Source organism: Corvus moneduloides, chromosome 3 (genome assembly GCF_009650955.1).
Source record: "Corvus moneduloides isolate bCorMon1 chromosome 3, bCorMon1.pri, whole genome shotgun sequence".
NCBI lineage: Eukaryota > Metazoa > Chordata > Aves > Passeriformes > Corvidae > Corvus > Corvus moneduloides.
This window is the reverse complement of record NC_045478.1, coordinates 31,429,958-31,445,648: the sequence shown is the minus strand read 5'-3', so window position 1 is coordinate 31,445,648 and position 15,691 is coordinate 31,429,958. Positions and strand designations below refer to the sequence as shown.

Genomic DNA, 15,691 nt, shown 5'->3' with positions numbered 1-15,691 from the left:
CTGGGTACCTCTCTGGATTCTTCCCTCAGCACATGGGAAGCGGTTTGATTGCACAAGTGAGCCCTATGATACTTTTTTGAGAGAGGGAAATAAAGTTTGCTCATACAAACTGCTTCTGGTGGCTTATCCAGAAATGCAGCACAGCCTCGAGCCAATGCCTGAGGAACTGAGTCTGCTATCTGCTGATTGCCAACAGAGATTTCTGTATTTCCTTGTATAACCCAATGGAAAGCATACTCGTGATGCTGTGATGGATGCCTGCTTCCAAGTGGGAAGGAGACCTTTTGTTAAACCTGCTCTCTAAGTACAGCACTGCCTAGCAACTATGGGAAACAGAGACAAGCCAAAACATTAGAGAGAATTTCTCCTGATGCAGCTTGGGGCTTGGATGGTTTTTGTTTCATTGTTTGTTTTTTTTGTTTTTAAAAGAGATTATCCCAGTTTAATCCTGTGTAAAACAATATTAGATTATATATGTCTTATCATCATGGAAACAAATGATGATTCAAAGGAGTGTCAGGACAACACTTCCAAGAGCACCGATTCATTGACTGAGAAGAAATTCAGACCCAGTAGTCAATTAAATGGAAAAGACCTCTAGCTCATTGTGTCTTTTGTCCTAAATCTTTATCATTAAGAGTCATTAGCATTACATATATGCCACCATCAGACCAATGGTACTCCAAAGGTGCATCAGAATGGCAGCACTGCTATCCTACCTCTCATCCCTTGTAGCATCACTCACACTCTCCTCCCTTCCTATTTCCAAGAGATATTTGAGTATGAGCTGAAGTTTAATAGTGAATAATTCATAGTTTACCTCCAAGTTTCTGGGTTAAATAACATCACTTTGGCAAAGGTCCATGTAGCAAATAATTTTGCTAGCAACACCAAACCCCTTTACACAGTCTTAGATCTGAAATCACAGACATCTTGAACTACTGTCTGAGTTATCTCTGGCTGCTTGTCTAGATTTCCTGTGTGCACTGCTCCCCTACACTGAAAAGTCCAGGCCATATTTTGTTTAGCATTAATTTGCCAGAAAAAAAATCTTTCCCTGAATATGCATGTAAGAAAAAGACAGAGGAACTATACATGGTTTTATGCAACTGCTAATATGTATTTAAACTGTTGAGAAAATGAAGCCTTTAATAAAAAAGATTTTTGCCTTTTGTATATACATCTAGGGAATGTGTATTTTGAGTGGGTAAACTTCTGGGTATACTCTGGGCTGAGCTCAGCTGCCTCTGTCTCCTCTAGTGCTGGTGACAGCAACACTGGCTGAGCCCTCAAACACCTGAACCACCCTCAAAACCTGAACCTTTCTGTAGCTGCAGCTGGAGCCCAGCTGATGTTGCCAGGCCATGCAGAGTGGCACTAGCTGGCAGGCAAATGCAGGGTCCCCTGCCATATCTGTCTAGTATAATTTAGGGAGTCCTGATTTAATTTTTATTTGCATATAATATAATGCCAAACATTACTCAGTGCTTTATCAACATTTAAGCCAGTGCATAAAAGTTTGTACTCTCCTGCTGGACTCAGTCTGACATTCATCATTTCAGAGGCATTGAGCAGAAACTGCAAGAATGAGTGGCATCTTGCTTATGGTAAACAAACTCTGTTTTAATAGGAAGTAGTCAAACCAGTAGGCAAATATACTGGATTTCAGCCTGCTTCTAATTTCTAAATATGAAATAGGTAAGAAAATAAAAATGCCTAGGATTTTCTGCTCAGAGCAGCACAAACACTAAATAAAGAGGCACTGAATGTTGCTGCTCAGACACTGAAAGCACATCTGTGACTGCCGTGTGATACATAAACACCCAGGCTAATGCTAAACCTGAATCCACTGGGTTATTAATAACAGCACAACTGGGTCAGCAGCGTATTGAGTGTAAACTGATTTATCATGTTTCCTGGGTAAGTTTGCAGCCTACCCTAAGCTTTCTACAGTTGTAACTAGACCGCCACCGAACAGGAGTTAGGTGATATAAAGCTTATAAAAATAATTTCTGCATTACAGTTATTGAAATACCAAGGTGTTCAAGGTTTGTATTATGTTTAGATCAGTCAAGGAGGATGCTAAGGCTTATATCTGGATTCAAGGGTCTAAGCTTCCTGATTTGGGCTCAAAAATTAGAAATTTGGTAAAACGCTCTGAGACTTCTTACCATATGGAATGAAATCCTTAAAAAATGTGCAGTTTCTGTTGTATGTAGTGAGAGGTTTTGGTACACTATCTGATCTGAAAAGTTAGTAGGCTGCATAGCCAGCCATGCCATCTGCCTCCTTCTGCACCAGTCTCTTGAAAAGGGGCCAGTTCTGTTTGATTGATGTATCATAGTATAGAATGATAGAATCAAAGATACATTAATGCTGGAAAAGACCTCCAAGATCATCAAGTCCAACCTTTGACTGAACACCACCTTCCCAATCAAACCACAGCACTGAGTGCCACATCCAGTTGTTCCTTGAACACTTCCACTACTTCCATGGGCAGCTCAGTCCAATGTTTAATCACCTTTTCTGTGAAGAAATTCTTGATGTCCAACCTAAACCTCCCCTGACGCAAGGGAGGCCACTTCCTCATCTTGTTGCTGGTTGCCTGACCCCCACCTGGCTGCAACGTCCTTTCAGGCCATTGTAGAGAGTGATAAGGTCTCCCCTGAGCCTCCTTTTCTCCAGGCTAAACACTCCCAGCTCCCTCAGATGCTCCTCACAGGACTTGTGTTCCAGACCCTTTGCCAGCCTTGATGCCCTTCTCTGGACATGATCCAACACCTCAACATCCTTCCTAAATTGAGAGGCCCAGAACTGGACACAGGACTCAAGGGGCAGCCTCACCAGTATAGGGGGACAATCACTGCTGTCATCCTGCTGGCCACACTATTGCTGATACAGGCCAGGTGCCATTGGCCTTCTGGGCCACCTGGGCACACGCTGGCTCATGTTCAGCTGCTGTCAACCAGCACCCCCAAGTCCCTTTCTGCTGGGCAGTTTTCCAGCCACTCTGACCCCAGCCTGTAGCGCTGCAGGGCATTGTTGTGATCCAAGTGCAGGATGCAGCACTTGTCCTTGTTGAACTTCACACAGTTGGCCTCAGCCCATTGATCCAGCCTGTCCAGATCCCTCTGCAGAGCCTTTGTGCCCTCCAGCAGATTGACATTCCTGCACAATTTAGCGTTGTCTGCAAACTTATTGAGAGTGATAGTACTTCACCATCTAACCTCTAGGCACCTAAGTCAGTTATTGGACTTGGTACCAGGCTGGTGACTCATTATTTTTCACTTGTTTAAAGATTTAAACCCTGAGGCATTAGATTAGAGAAGTCGGCACTCAGCATGAGGTGCTCACTCAAAGCGGGCAAAGTCAGGCTCCTTCTTGTGACTTAAATACCTTATGGCCTGGAGAAAAGATTGTCAAACTGAAACACTTTCCTGAAGGTTGGTCCTAAGGTTGATCCTAACTACTTTTCTCTTAACAGATGGATGCTGATCTTCCTCTTCCAACACTCTGGGTTAAGTTTGCACTGGCAAGCCTCTATTCTTGTCTTTTTTCTTCCTAGGCAGATTGGTGGTCATGTTTTCTTCCTCTCTAAGATTTCTCCAGCTAGTAGGCTGCACCATATTCAGTTTTGTAAAGCAGGAACCAAAATAGTTTTTGAAACTTTTTTCTAGAACTATGACTTCTGAAGATTTGAGATATCCTTCATCTATGTCCTCTACAGCTATGCTGTAGATGAGAGTCTTGAAGATCTGGTTTTGATTCTGTGCATGGAAAAGGAGATTTAATCTTCCTTTTCCTAATTGTTTAACTGTATTTTCAATACAAATCATACTCTTCTCTTGATTTATAATGAAACTGACTAATTTTTTTGGGATTTGGTTCATTGTTTTGGTTTTTTTTTTAATCTAAAATACTCAGGATTTTTTTAATCTTGAGATTATTTTTTGTTATACAGCAACAAGACCATGCACAAGACATAATGATTCTAAGTGTTTTCTTTGGGTGCTGTGCATTGAAACTTAACTTATTTTCTATTATTTGTCTTTCTACAACAAGATAAAAATTCTTATAAAACAGAACAATTGTAATATAATTCTGACAAGTCCAATTTATATGGTACACTGTCAGAAAAGAATACCTAAGAAAATGCAGAATGGCTACAAGCCTACTAATATGATTTAGAAACTTCTTGCAGAAGCTACATACAACATGCTATTAAAACTGCAAATACCTATTCAATATTTGTGCTTTTAAAGAAAATTTTATAAATATTCAAATTTAAGAGAAACAATATGGAAAAAAATGCACTAGGAAACTGATATGTAGACAAAGGTTTATTTACACCATACAACATTTTAAATATTTTATACACAGCTGCAGCAGAGAAAGCTATTCTGAGCTTTCCAGAGAAAACTGCAATAATAAAGATGTGAAATATATTATTCATATAAAAGTGAGATTATTACTTTATTGCATTTAAAGCAATGAAGAATGTAGCTCAACAGACATTCATTTAATGACAAAAACTTTGCTTTTATATTATAAAGTAAAAAGTGTAGTAATGGCCAAACAGACTGTTATAAACTTTAAAAACTGCATAAATATATACATTGTGCTTCATGGTGAAGTTTTTTGAAAACTAAACCAAATGAAGCTGTTACAACATGAATCGTTGCTTGAGGTTTATCTATAAAGATTACCTTACAAATCCATTCCACGGGTACTTACAACACACGATGGTAAGAATTGTACACCTGGTTCTCCACTAGCCACACTAGTGGGAATATACTGTACGAAAAAACCACTGACATTTGGCACAGGAAGAGCCTGACATAAAGGAGTTGCAATGTTCAGACAGGAGTGTCAGGATCGTCAGGATTCCTGAAGTCTTTTTACTGTCAGTGCAATGAATTATTTTTACTTTGTTTCTGTTTTGTTCAGTTTGCTTTTGTTAAACTTCTGTTTGAAAGTCACCTTCTTGCACGTCTAAAGGCAAGTTCAGACACTTCTCCCATTCTGCTGGTCTGAGTTCTAAAGCATCTTTTGCCTCTGTGTCTAATACATTTATCGTTGTATAGTGTTGGTAGTCACCTGTGGTTTTGAAACTGTCCCATGGAGCCTTGCTCGGTCCTGAGTTCTCCTGAAGACCAAAGAAAGAAGAATTAAAATCAAAGATGAAATAAAGCAGTTTCCATTTATAAGGCTGATTGCTGACGTGCTCTCACGAGACACAGAAGCTGGAGAGGGGAAATGGCTTTGCAGGGAGCCAGGCTGGCGGGTGCTTGGCACCGCTGAGACTCTTTCTTTGTGAGCAATCAACACTTTGGCAGGCTCCTCACCTGAGCTGCCAGCGAAGCCCTTTCTTTCACAAGAACCAATATACGTGAGGAATGCGTTGAGAGATCCAGTACCAATAGACATCTTTCTAACAGTGGGAGAAAAGTGGGAGAAGAGTGTAGAAAAGAGGGAGAAGAGAAAGGAAGGTAACTGAGAAGAGTTTGTTGCCTGAAATATGGAGTGATTTAAAATAGAGACTGCCAGCTGGATTTTGAATTGCGGCAGGTGCACGGCAGAACGACAGAAACCTTGAAAATGCTGTGAGAGCCACCTTGCCTTACAGGCTGATGAGCTCATGTATATTAGGATTAACAGACTGAAAGGTGGTTATTTTCTACTGAATGATTTTTTTTTTTAATGCTAGGTTTTATAAGGTAAAGACTTTATGGACCAATTTAATTAGAGATTTCTGCTGTGGCATGATGGGTGGGATTTAGTTGCTAAAATCCAATATTTTTGCACCATCTAAGAGGCTTTTAGACTTTCTGGTTGATCTCCAACTATCTTTCATGAGAGGTGCAGATCTCCTTTGAGTCCTGTATCGTCACTGCCTATACTGTGCTGTAAACCAAGACCTCTGTCTAAAATAGCCTGAGATGCCTATATTTAGGTACCTGGATCACTCTGTGACTGTCTCACAAACAGACCATTCCTCTAGGCAGCTTTTATTAGCAGAGCTTTCAAAAGCACAGCACCGACGTGAAACAGAGTAAACACAACTCTTCCACTGAGATTCCCTTTGAGATTTTGAATTAATTCAAGCTTTATGTGAATAGCAAATCTCAAGTAGGGAGACAAATGAAAACTTTACATGTCAGCTGATCTCAAAAGGGGGAGTGAGTGAGAACTTGATACAAAATAACACATATCACAGATAAAGGTTCATCAAAGAATCAGGGCTAAATTTCTGCTGGATTAAGATGATGTAAATGATGTAAATCCATTGGCCTCACATCTGCTTAATACCTCTTCTTCATGTCTGAGAGCAGCTCTTCTGAAAAAGTTATACAATACAATGATTCTAGCTCAATTCCATTTAATATACAATTTTCACATTATAAAATTATATAAAATTATTTATAATCAAAATATTACCGATAAAAAATATGTCAGACTAAATTAGCTGTTTTAATTAGGCAGAATCAACTATTTCCTTGCTCTCATTATCAGATGTAGTCAGGATGTTATGCATGTGCATATGAGTGTGTGTGGATAAATTTGAATCATGATGATAGCAGCCTCAACTCAGGATGATTTAATTTTTGCTTTTCCCATGGTAAATATTTATAAACCTATTATGGAAAAGACATGGCATTACAGAGATTTCACGTGCTTTCTGGACCATTGCATATATAGGTAAATCTATCTGGACTTGTTTGTAAGTATCTAATTTATTATCCCTTGCCTAGCTAGAGGAAAAGCCCTATTGGTCAAATTATATCAGTGAGCTGCTTTCTCTATATAAAGCCCCTTAGACACAGTAGGCACATACAGATTTGAAATGCGTTCCCTACAGTTCAATTACTTGTCATCTACAATGATGTTAGTGAGTTAGTTATGGTCTAATTGTGGAACGTAATGAGTCTCATCATAGGTTGGATTACTGAAAATAGCGTTTGTTCTCATTTCTGAGGTACCTAAAGGTGAGGTCTTCTTGGGAAATGTACTGAAGTCAAAGGGCTCTTGTTTCCTTGTTGTTTAGGATCCACCATATTTTAAATATAATAGAAGGACACTTACCATACTGCCTGATTTTGGTACATCCCGAAATCTGTCCAGAGTCTGAAATTTCTGATTTAACTCTTGAAACAATTCCATATGCCTCTTTCTTGTATGCATGACCTTCTGCAAAACGGAATATACTTGCTTATATTTATAATTGCGTCTGGGTTTTTTTTTAAGAGAAGCATTTGTTTTTCCAACATAATAAAGTAAATTGAATTTGGCAGGGCCATCTTTTCCCTATAGATTTGACCAATGGAAGTGAATTGCCCTGGCCCTTCTCTCTGGTGCGTTTAATGATCCTCCTGTGTACAAGAGACTGTTTTAACTCTACATTTATCGAGTTGCTGAAATTAGGGACCACTGTTTTTATGCTAGCTTGGAAGTATCCTGAAAGTAATGGCAATTTCTCAGAAGAGTATTTCTCTTGCACATCAAGAATATTTTCTAGAATTTCTCTTTTCAGCATGGATGCTTATATTTTAATTTCTACAGGAAAGCAACAGCACTTTGTAATGGTCCCTGTTGGAATAATTTTTATGAGAATGCTGAACTCGGAAATCTTGGCTCAAAATGGAAAATCCCCAAATGCTATGTCTTTTTACTTAGACATCTTCTTGTCATTCAAATCATAAAATGCATTCATATTGAACTGCATTCATATTAGGAAAAGAAGCACATTTTTTCAATTTTACTTGCTTTCTTATTTCATGTACAAATAAATTGGAAACCACCCTCCTTCTAGCCCATGCCGAGGGCACTCTTCCACAGAAACTAATTATATGGCACTCCTGTGGAAGAGGGGAAGACCCCAAAGAGCCCCCACAATTCTCATGGCCTCAGCTATTTATCTGCCTGGGCAGCCACTTGGAGAGTGAAGCCTGTTTTCAAGCCTAGATTGTAAACTATGCCTATCAGAGCTGTTTTCAAAGGGATTCATGCTCAGTTATGGATTCAGAGCAGCCTCTGGAGCAAAGCTGAAGGCTGCTTACTGTTTGACCAGTCTCTTAGTTCTGTGGTCTGGATGGTCTTGGGGTGGGAGGGTCTGAAGATGCTTCACCTCAGTCCAACATGGGATGGGCTTGGCTTTTTCTTAAGCTTTTTTAACTGCTTGAACTTGAATTACAGCCGGGGCAGCAGCCAGGAATGCTGATAGAAGAGGTGCAGGACACAGGTCTTTGTGCAAGTCTACTAATTGTCAAGCCTGATTTTCCCTGGAGTTGTGAGTGAAACCCTGCAAACTTACATGTGTGGTAACACACCTGCCAAGCCTAGGTTAATACCTTTTAAAACAGACTGGCAATACCTGACTCTCAATATTCCTTTATCAATGCCATCTTTATCTTTCGTTTGCATTATGTCTTTAGAGATTTCATGAAACGTGGCTGCTCTTTTGGTCAGGCATTTCTACTGCCATGCTGTAATAACCATATTAGTCTTAATACAGCCACACAGTATCTTGAGAACTTGTTCCCTTCCGAGAAAAGGAGTTTGGCAACATGTTTCACCAGAGAGAGATGGGACATGAGCAATTAAAGATCTATTAACTTGAGTTGTGGGGTGAATAAGGGAAAACCTTTTGCAGTATTTGGTAATAAACTCCTCACAAAAGGTAATTTAACTAGCCATAGCTGATCTAAATTTGTGAGGGGAGTTTCACTTAAGTGTCTTCCTAGGGATTCTTTTAAGATATTACTGCGATGGTAGACAGGAGTATATGGCAATTTTCATATATATATATATAAAAAAGAAAGGTTCTACTTCAAAGATTATTATTGTCTGAAATAAGGAGACATGGTCATGGGAATAAAACATTTTTGGTGGGTTAAAACACTAGCTCTAAAGAGCAGGAAATAGCATGAGGCTGTGAAACAAGTATCTCCATTTGGAAACTTTTTAGTAGAAGGCTGGGAATATAGAGAATGCTACTTTCTGATATATTTTCCTTAATCGTGTACCCAAGATGTGATTAAATAGCAAATATGAATAATGCAAATGTCTTACTCAGTTCATTACATTATTCCTGAGGAGAAGCAGGTGGGAGGAGAAATAAAACACTTGCACTGGGAAGTCAGCCAGAAAAAATAGTCTTTACATTTTATTCTTAATAGCAGCATGACTGGTATGAACATGTACCTATGGATCTTTTGGTTACTTTGTGTTTTCCTAGCTTCCATTCCATAATTCCTACCCACTGACACCCACCCCCTCCCTATTGCTTATAAAGAACAATCTGAACTGAAGGTGCAGTAACTTAAATTTCCAACTTTAACTCTCAAGTTCTAGACTTCTTTTAAATTCCTGGTTAGAAAGCACCATCTTATCTTCTTTCTAGAAAATATGCTCTGTTGGGTAACTCTTTCTCTTTTACGAGAAAAAACCTACAAAGTATTGTAGGGTGTTATTCTGTTTTCTCTATTAAATGGGCAATGTGGACAACACCCCATTACTAATATTAGAAATTAATAACTTTTAACAATACAAAGCTGGAGATCTTGACAACTAATACTAGAATGACTGTGGTAGCATCAGGATCTGAAAAGGATGGAAACTGAACTTGTGCTGCCCTTCTTTCTTTAGGTGCAGCTGCGCAGTTGCCCATTGATGTGGCATCCCTGCCAGAAGCACCAGTCACCCACCAGGCTCCAGACACACATCTTCTTGTGGTGTCTCCTGCAGGTTCCATTACTCCTGTGCCCCATACCCTAAAGGGGGTCAAGCTGAATCGACCCCCCTTCCACATTTCTACCCCCACCTCTTAAGTCAGATAGAGAGTGTGTTTTGAAAAGACTACACCTTACTCTGATGATCACCTACTCACAGAAAAGGATTCAGAGTGTGGATGGCTGTCATCAAGATGGGGAGAACTTCAAACATAACTCTGTATCCAGTTTCCTTTTTTATTTATGATAGGGCTTTAGCTGAACTCTAATTCAAGACAAATATACTCATGAATATTTCATGACACCCCACCTGGAGTACTGTATTCAGCTTTGGGGTTCCCAACGTAAGATCGATATAGACCTGTTGGAGTGAGTGTAGCGGAGGGTGACAAAGGTGATCAGCAGGCTGGAGGACCTCTCCTATGAATTCAGACTGAGAGAGTTGGGGCTGTTCAGCCTGGAGATGAAAAGGCTTCAGGGAGATCTTACAGCAGCCTTGCAGTACCTAAGGGGGCCTACAAGAAAGCTGGAGAAGGACTTTTTACAATAACATATTAGCGATAGGACAAGTGGTGGTGTCTTTAAGCTGAAACAGGGTAGGTTTAGATTAGATATAGAAAAAAACTTCTATGATGAGGGTGATGAGACACTGGAACAGACCAGAGAAGTTGTGGATGCCCCATTCCTGGAAGTGTTAAAGGCCAGGTTGGATGAGGCTGAACCTGGTCCAGTGGAAGGTGTTCCTGCCAGTGGCTGGGGCTTGGCTCTTGATGATCTCTAAGGCCCCTTTCAACCTAGGCTATTTTGTGATTCTATGATTTGTAGTCAATCTTATAAATAACAATATCATCATCATCATCATCATCATCATCATCATCATTACAAGGTCATTTAATTTGCCTTGGAGATTTTCTACATTGTCACAGTTAAAAATGTTCTCTCTCAAATATTGTACAAAGCAGCTAAGTTAAAAGAACAGATGGGGAATGCCTTCTCAGTCCTCTAATGGAAACATGCTGTGTTTTCAAGATGTTATAGGTATGATCAGTTGCCAAACTTGGGAACAGGAAAGAATTTTTCCCTGCAGGCATATTTTTTTTTTACCTTTGCTTTCAAGAGATGTCTTCAGGTTAGTAAGAGAATGATTTTAAACTTTTGTGAGTTATAATGGTATTATAATAAATAGCTATGGCAGATGAAATTCTGAAAGAATGCAGCTCCAGCAATCAGTGGTCCATTTAGCATTTTTGTTGGTAAAAGTCTACTGATCTGTGGAAAGGAAAGAAGACAGTCTGGTATTCACACTTATCCTGTGTATCCCTGCTCTCCCTCAGAGCTAGAGATGACTAGAATCCTGGGGATCAGGGTAATACGGCACTTCTCTGAATTATTTGGCATAAACGTTGTTAACAGAGTAGATCCAATGAATGGCTTATAGAAATGAGAGAGTGGGGTTAGTGGGGAAATCCAAAAGTCAGACTCTCTCATAGAATTTAAAGGTAATTGTGATCTTGAGTCCTAAAACGCATGCCAATAGTACTGTTTAGCTCTCTCGTATGTTTTGTAATTGCCAGCATACACCTATTATAAAGCCCTCCTGGGAATTTCTACAGCATCTGTATTTCTGTTCAACATAATTAGAATGAATTTTATTTGATCTGACAGCTAACTGTTAGTGCTGAGACTCAATAAAAAAGCTACCTGTCCAGCTCTAGAGAAAAAATGACAGCAATTGGAGGGCACTTAGCTGGGGTTAGCACAGCCTGCGGCAGCAAGGATCCAAAATGTCCAGACCAATAATTTTGCTCGTGTTTTGGACATCAAACTGCATGAATGAGTCCAAACTTATCTTTATTAATAGCAAGAAAAGAGATGTAAAGTTGTTTCATGTTGACTGTTCATTTAGCAAACTTCAAAGTTCAACTAGATTAGTCAGTGTTTTACAAAATCTGTGGACAGTATATTATGCAGCAGAAATACTTCCTGCTGACAGACTAAGCCCTGTTTGTGACACTCTGTGGTTTTTTTTTCTTTTTTCCTACATGAAGGGATATTTTAAGAATGTAATGGTAAACTATTTAAAAAGGAAAACAAGATACAGGCGTCCAGTTTTGAGATCCAATCCCCCTAACCAGCTTGAGATCTATAAGTGCTTGCCAGTTTTGATGTCATCTTTTTCTCTCTCCCTTTTCTTTCACTGAGACACAAGTTTTCTGTAACAGAACCCACACAGTCACAGGACTTTCATTATTTATAATCCATTGCAAAGGCCCTTAAAACTACATCTGTACTCCTGCATGTATTGAGGATAACAGAGACAGAGAGTATTTTGTGGTATTGTGTAGTCTTAGTCTGGCTGTGTTCACATTACATAGCAGCTGGCTTTGAGTTTCTTCTGGGGCTCTTGGAGAAAAATGGCCTTTCTCAAGTTTATTTTTATGCATGTTTTTCCTTCAAATTATTTATATTAAGGTGAATGTTCCATTGGAAGACACTAGAACAGTCTTTTCTTCTTTTCTTCTTAAGTATGGAACCATGACTCTATAGTAATAAGTCAAACATGTCCGAGACTGTTCTCTGGCAACATCTAACATGGAATGTTCTCCATGAATACTAAATTCTATTAAATTCTCTTAGTTTCCCAAATAAAAAGTCTAAAACCAAATTGTCTGTTGTGAATGGTACCCTGATTGAATTGAGTCCCTAATGACACTCAAGAACTTTTTGGAGAGACAAGGCCAGACTAAAATAGTGAAGGTCTTTCTAAAAATTAATCCATATAAAAGCTGGTATTTTGGCACCTAGGAATATTCCCTCAAATGTCTAATTTAGTAAGATAGACATAGCCTGAGTATTTGTCTTGTATGTATATAGAGACACGTGTGAAAGGTTGAGGGTGTAGAGACTGCTGAGAGAGTGTTAAAAGGACAAGGACAGAGGTAGCCAAACTTGTCCCAGCCTTGTCCACACTGCATACTTAACATTTGTTATCTTCAGAAGCACATCCATGTCATTCTGTGATTTTGTAACCTCAGAAATGTGGAAGGGCATTGTCTCAGGGAGTGCCATCTGGCACTGGTCACAGACAAAGCAAAGAAAGTGTTAAACATTTAAGTAGTATGTTCAATCCCTTTGGCTCAATCATACCACCAGACTGTGCTCTATTTTGCAGCCAAGCTGCTTTGGGGTATCCAAAGAGAAGCATTTTGGCCATGCCACACTATCTCAACACTTTTTGGCTTTTTTATTTTATTTTACCTTAGACAGACAGCCATGCTATGTGTAAAGATACAGGAAAGCCCACAGACTTAATCAGATGGATCATAAAGCTGGGAGGTGAGATGGGGTTAGTCTGCATCAATATTTGTAAAACACAGTAGCAACTGGCACAGTATTGCTGCTGGTCTCAATGCCTCAGCAGTCACTCCCAGTGGCCCCATCCTTTCCTTGCTATTAAAAAATATATTTTCCTGCATTGTAATGGTAATTCTAAAAATCCTAGGCCATGGAACAGCAATATTGCAAACAAGTTAAGACAAAGGTGTAAATAAACAACAACACAAAGCTGGGAGGAGCGGCCGATACCCCAGACGGCTGTGCTTCCCTTCAGAAGGACCGGGACAGGTTGTAGAGAGGGGCAGAGAAGAACTGTCTGAAACTCAACAGAGGAAAGTGCAGGGTCCTGCACCTGGGGAAGAGTCCTGCACCAGGAGAGGTCCTGCACCAGGAGAGGCTGGGCACTGACCTGCTGGAAAGAGAAGGCCTGCAGAGAAGGCCCTGGGTGTCCTAGTGGACAACAAGCTCTCCATGAGCCAGCAGTGGCCAAAAAGGCCAATGGTGTCCCTGGGGTGCCTCAGGAAGAGCACTGCCAGCAGGGAGAAGGAGGTGATCCTGCCCCTCTACTCAGCCCTGGTGAGGCCACATCTGGAGTGTTGTGTCCAGTTCTCAGCTCCTCAGTAAAAGAGAGACATGGAGCTCCTGGAGTGGGTCCAGTGGCGGGCAACAAATATGATTAAGGGATTGGAGAACCTCTCTTATGAGGAAAGATTGAGGGAATTGGGCCTGTTCAGCCTTGAAAACAGACAACTGAGAGTGGACCATATCACTGTCTGTAAGTATCTAAACAGTGGTGTTGAAGAGGTTTCCAGGCTCTTCTTGGTGGTGCCAAGCAATAGGACAAGAGAAAATGGGCAGAAACTGATGCACAAGAAGTTCCACCTGAATATGAGGAAGAATTTCTTTGCTGTGCAGGTGACTGAGAACTGGAACAGATTGCCCACGGAGGTTGTGGAGTCTCCCTGACTGGAGATATTCAAGAAATGCCTGGACACAATCCTGTGCCATGTACTCTAGGATGACCCTGCTTGAGCAGGGAAGTTGGACCACATGACCCACTGTGGTCTCTTCCAACATGACCCATTCTGTGAGTCTGTGAAACCATGTGAGTCAAGAGAAAATATGTAATGTGAATTGTGTTTCTTGAGAGCAGAATGTGTACTGCATTGGTGTTTATTTGGTGTTGGATTATGTTTCTGAGTGACAGGAAGAATGTTTTAGTATCTGTTGCCACAGAGAATGCTCTCATTGTGAACAGCACGATATTTCTACTTTTCAACAAAAAAACCCAGTAAAGTTTAGAATTCTTGTATCACTCTAGTTATAAAACTTCTGATTTAATTTAATTTTAGAGTTGCTTGCTCATCACAAATTTGTTATTGTTTAATGTTTTTCTTCTTCCTTTCTATGCATTTATCCTAAAGTATATTTAGGGCAATTGCAAACAGGGGAATTTTTGGTGTTATGATTGATATGTGCTGATCACGGGCTTTCAAATTTTAGCCCAAGATCTGTAGGTTCCATACAAATATAATTGTTCAGTTTCTTTGGAGACACTCGTAATGAATTATATCAAGCTATTTCTATGCATGAATAGACAACCTATGTGAAAACCCCAAATTATGAACAGCCCCTTGAAAACTAACTGCTGTATTCCTTCTGGTAGAAATCAGAGAAAAAAACTGCAAACAAATCTCTAGGAGACTTAATCATATTGACTGAGATAGAACAAAATGGTCATTAATGAACACAACTAAACCTTCTCACTCAGCAGGATCTAAGTCGGAAATTGTGGATATCCATCCTAAAGAACCTTACATGAACTTAGTTTTTTATATAGCATGTGATCCATACGCTTTGACACCTGCAGCACTTCACCATTTGAAATTTGACACATTCATAATCACTACTTGGATGTGAAACTCGTATTTCTGTAAAGGAGTATTGAAGAAAGATTAAAAGAAATTATTGAAAATCTCTTGAACAAAGCAACCTTCTGCAATGATGTTGCCTGTCCTATAAACTTCTTCAATAAGTAGATAGCCAGCCAAAAAGAAAGAAAAAAAAACCAAAAAAACCAAACCCAGATGAAAATGAAGAGGCAAAGAATTTAAAAACTGAAATCATGATGGTTAATATTGCAATATGACAGTTTGATCTCAGAATATTTTGCAAACAAGTTGCACCAAAGTAGTTTTAATGAATTGTTCATCATGTTCTGTACAGTACCAATTGAACAACCCTATTGCATCTACTATGCCAGAAGGCTAAAATCTGCTGAAATGAACACTTCACATTTACTTTTAGGAAAATACTTTTAATAATCAGGAATAATTCAGTAAAACTTACTTCAAAGTCAAGGTCCGAATAACGTGATTTTCTTCTCTATTAAGCAGTAAAAAAAAAGAAAAAAGAGGTTTTATTAACAAGGGGACTATTCAATTCATATTAATGAGTCTAAATAACATTCTTGTTCTCCTATCAGGTATATATTAGGTATTCTGTAGGAAGATATAGATTTTATCTTGATAATTTAAGATTAATGTATGACTTTGCATAGTTTGTTAGACCAGTATCATCATATTTTCTCTGAAATAAACCAGACTTCATTTCACTGGGATGCATAA

General features: G+C 39.4%; 1 protein-coding gene across 11 annotated transcripts in view; it reads right to left on the bottom strand.

Moving 5' to 3' along the window:
* Nucleotides 1-4,322: 4,322 nt before the first annotated feature.
* Nucleotides 4,323-15,691, bottom strand: part of ADGRB3 (adhesion G protein-coupled receptor B3) — a 458,541-nt gene continuing 447,172 nt past the window's right edge. For 5 of the 11 annotated variants that reach the window (XM_032104725.1, XM_032104728.1, XM_032104730.1 and 2 more), the window contains 3 exons: nucleotides 15,414-15,449; nucleotides 7,084-7,188; nucleotides 4,455-5,146 (listed from right to left, as the gene is read on the bottom strand). In XM_032104725.1, coding sequence (XP_031960616.1) covers nucleotides 4,958-5,146; nucleotides 7,084-7,188; nucleotides 15,414-15,449 — 330 coding nt within the window. In that variant the 3' untranslated portion in view covers nucleotides 4,455-4,957. Of the gene's footprint in view, nucleotides 5,147-7,083; nucleotides 7,189-15,413; nucleotides 15,450-15,691 lie in introns of all 11 variants that reach the window. The other 6 variants (XM_032104729.1, XM_032104733.1, XM_032104724.1 and 3 more) reach the window with 5 other exon arrangements.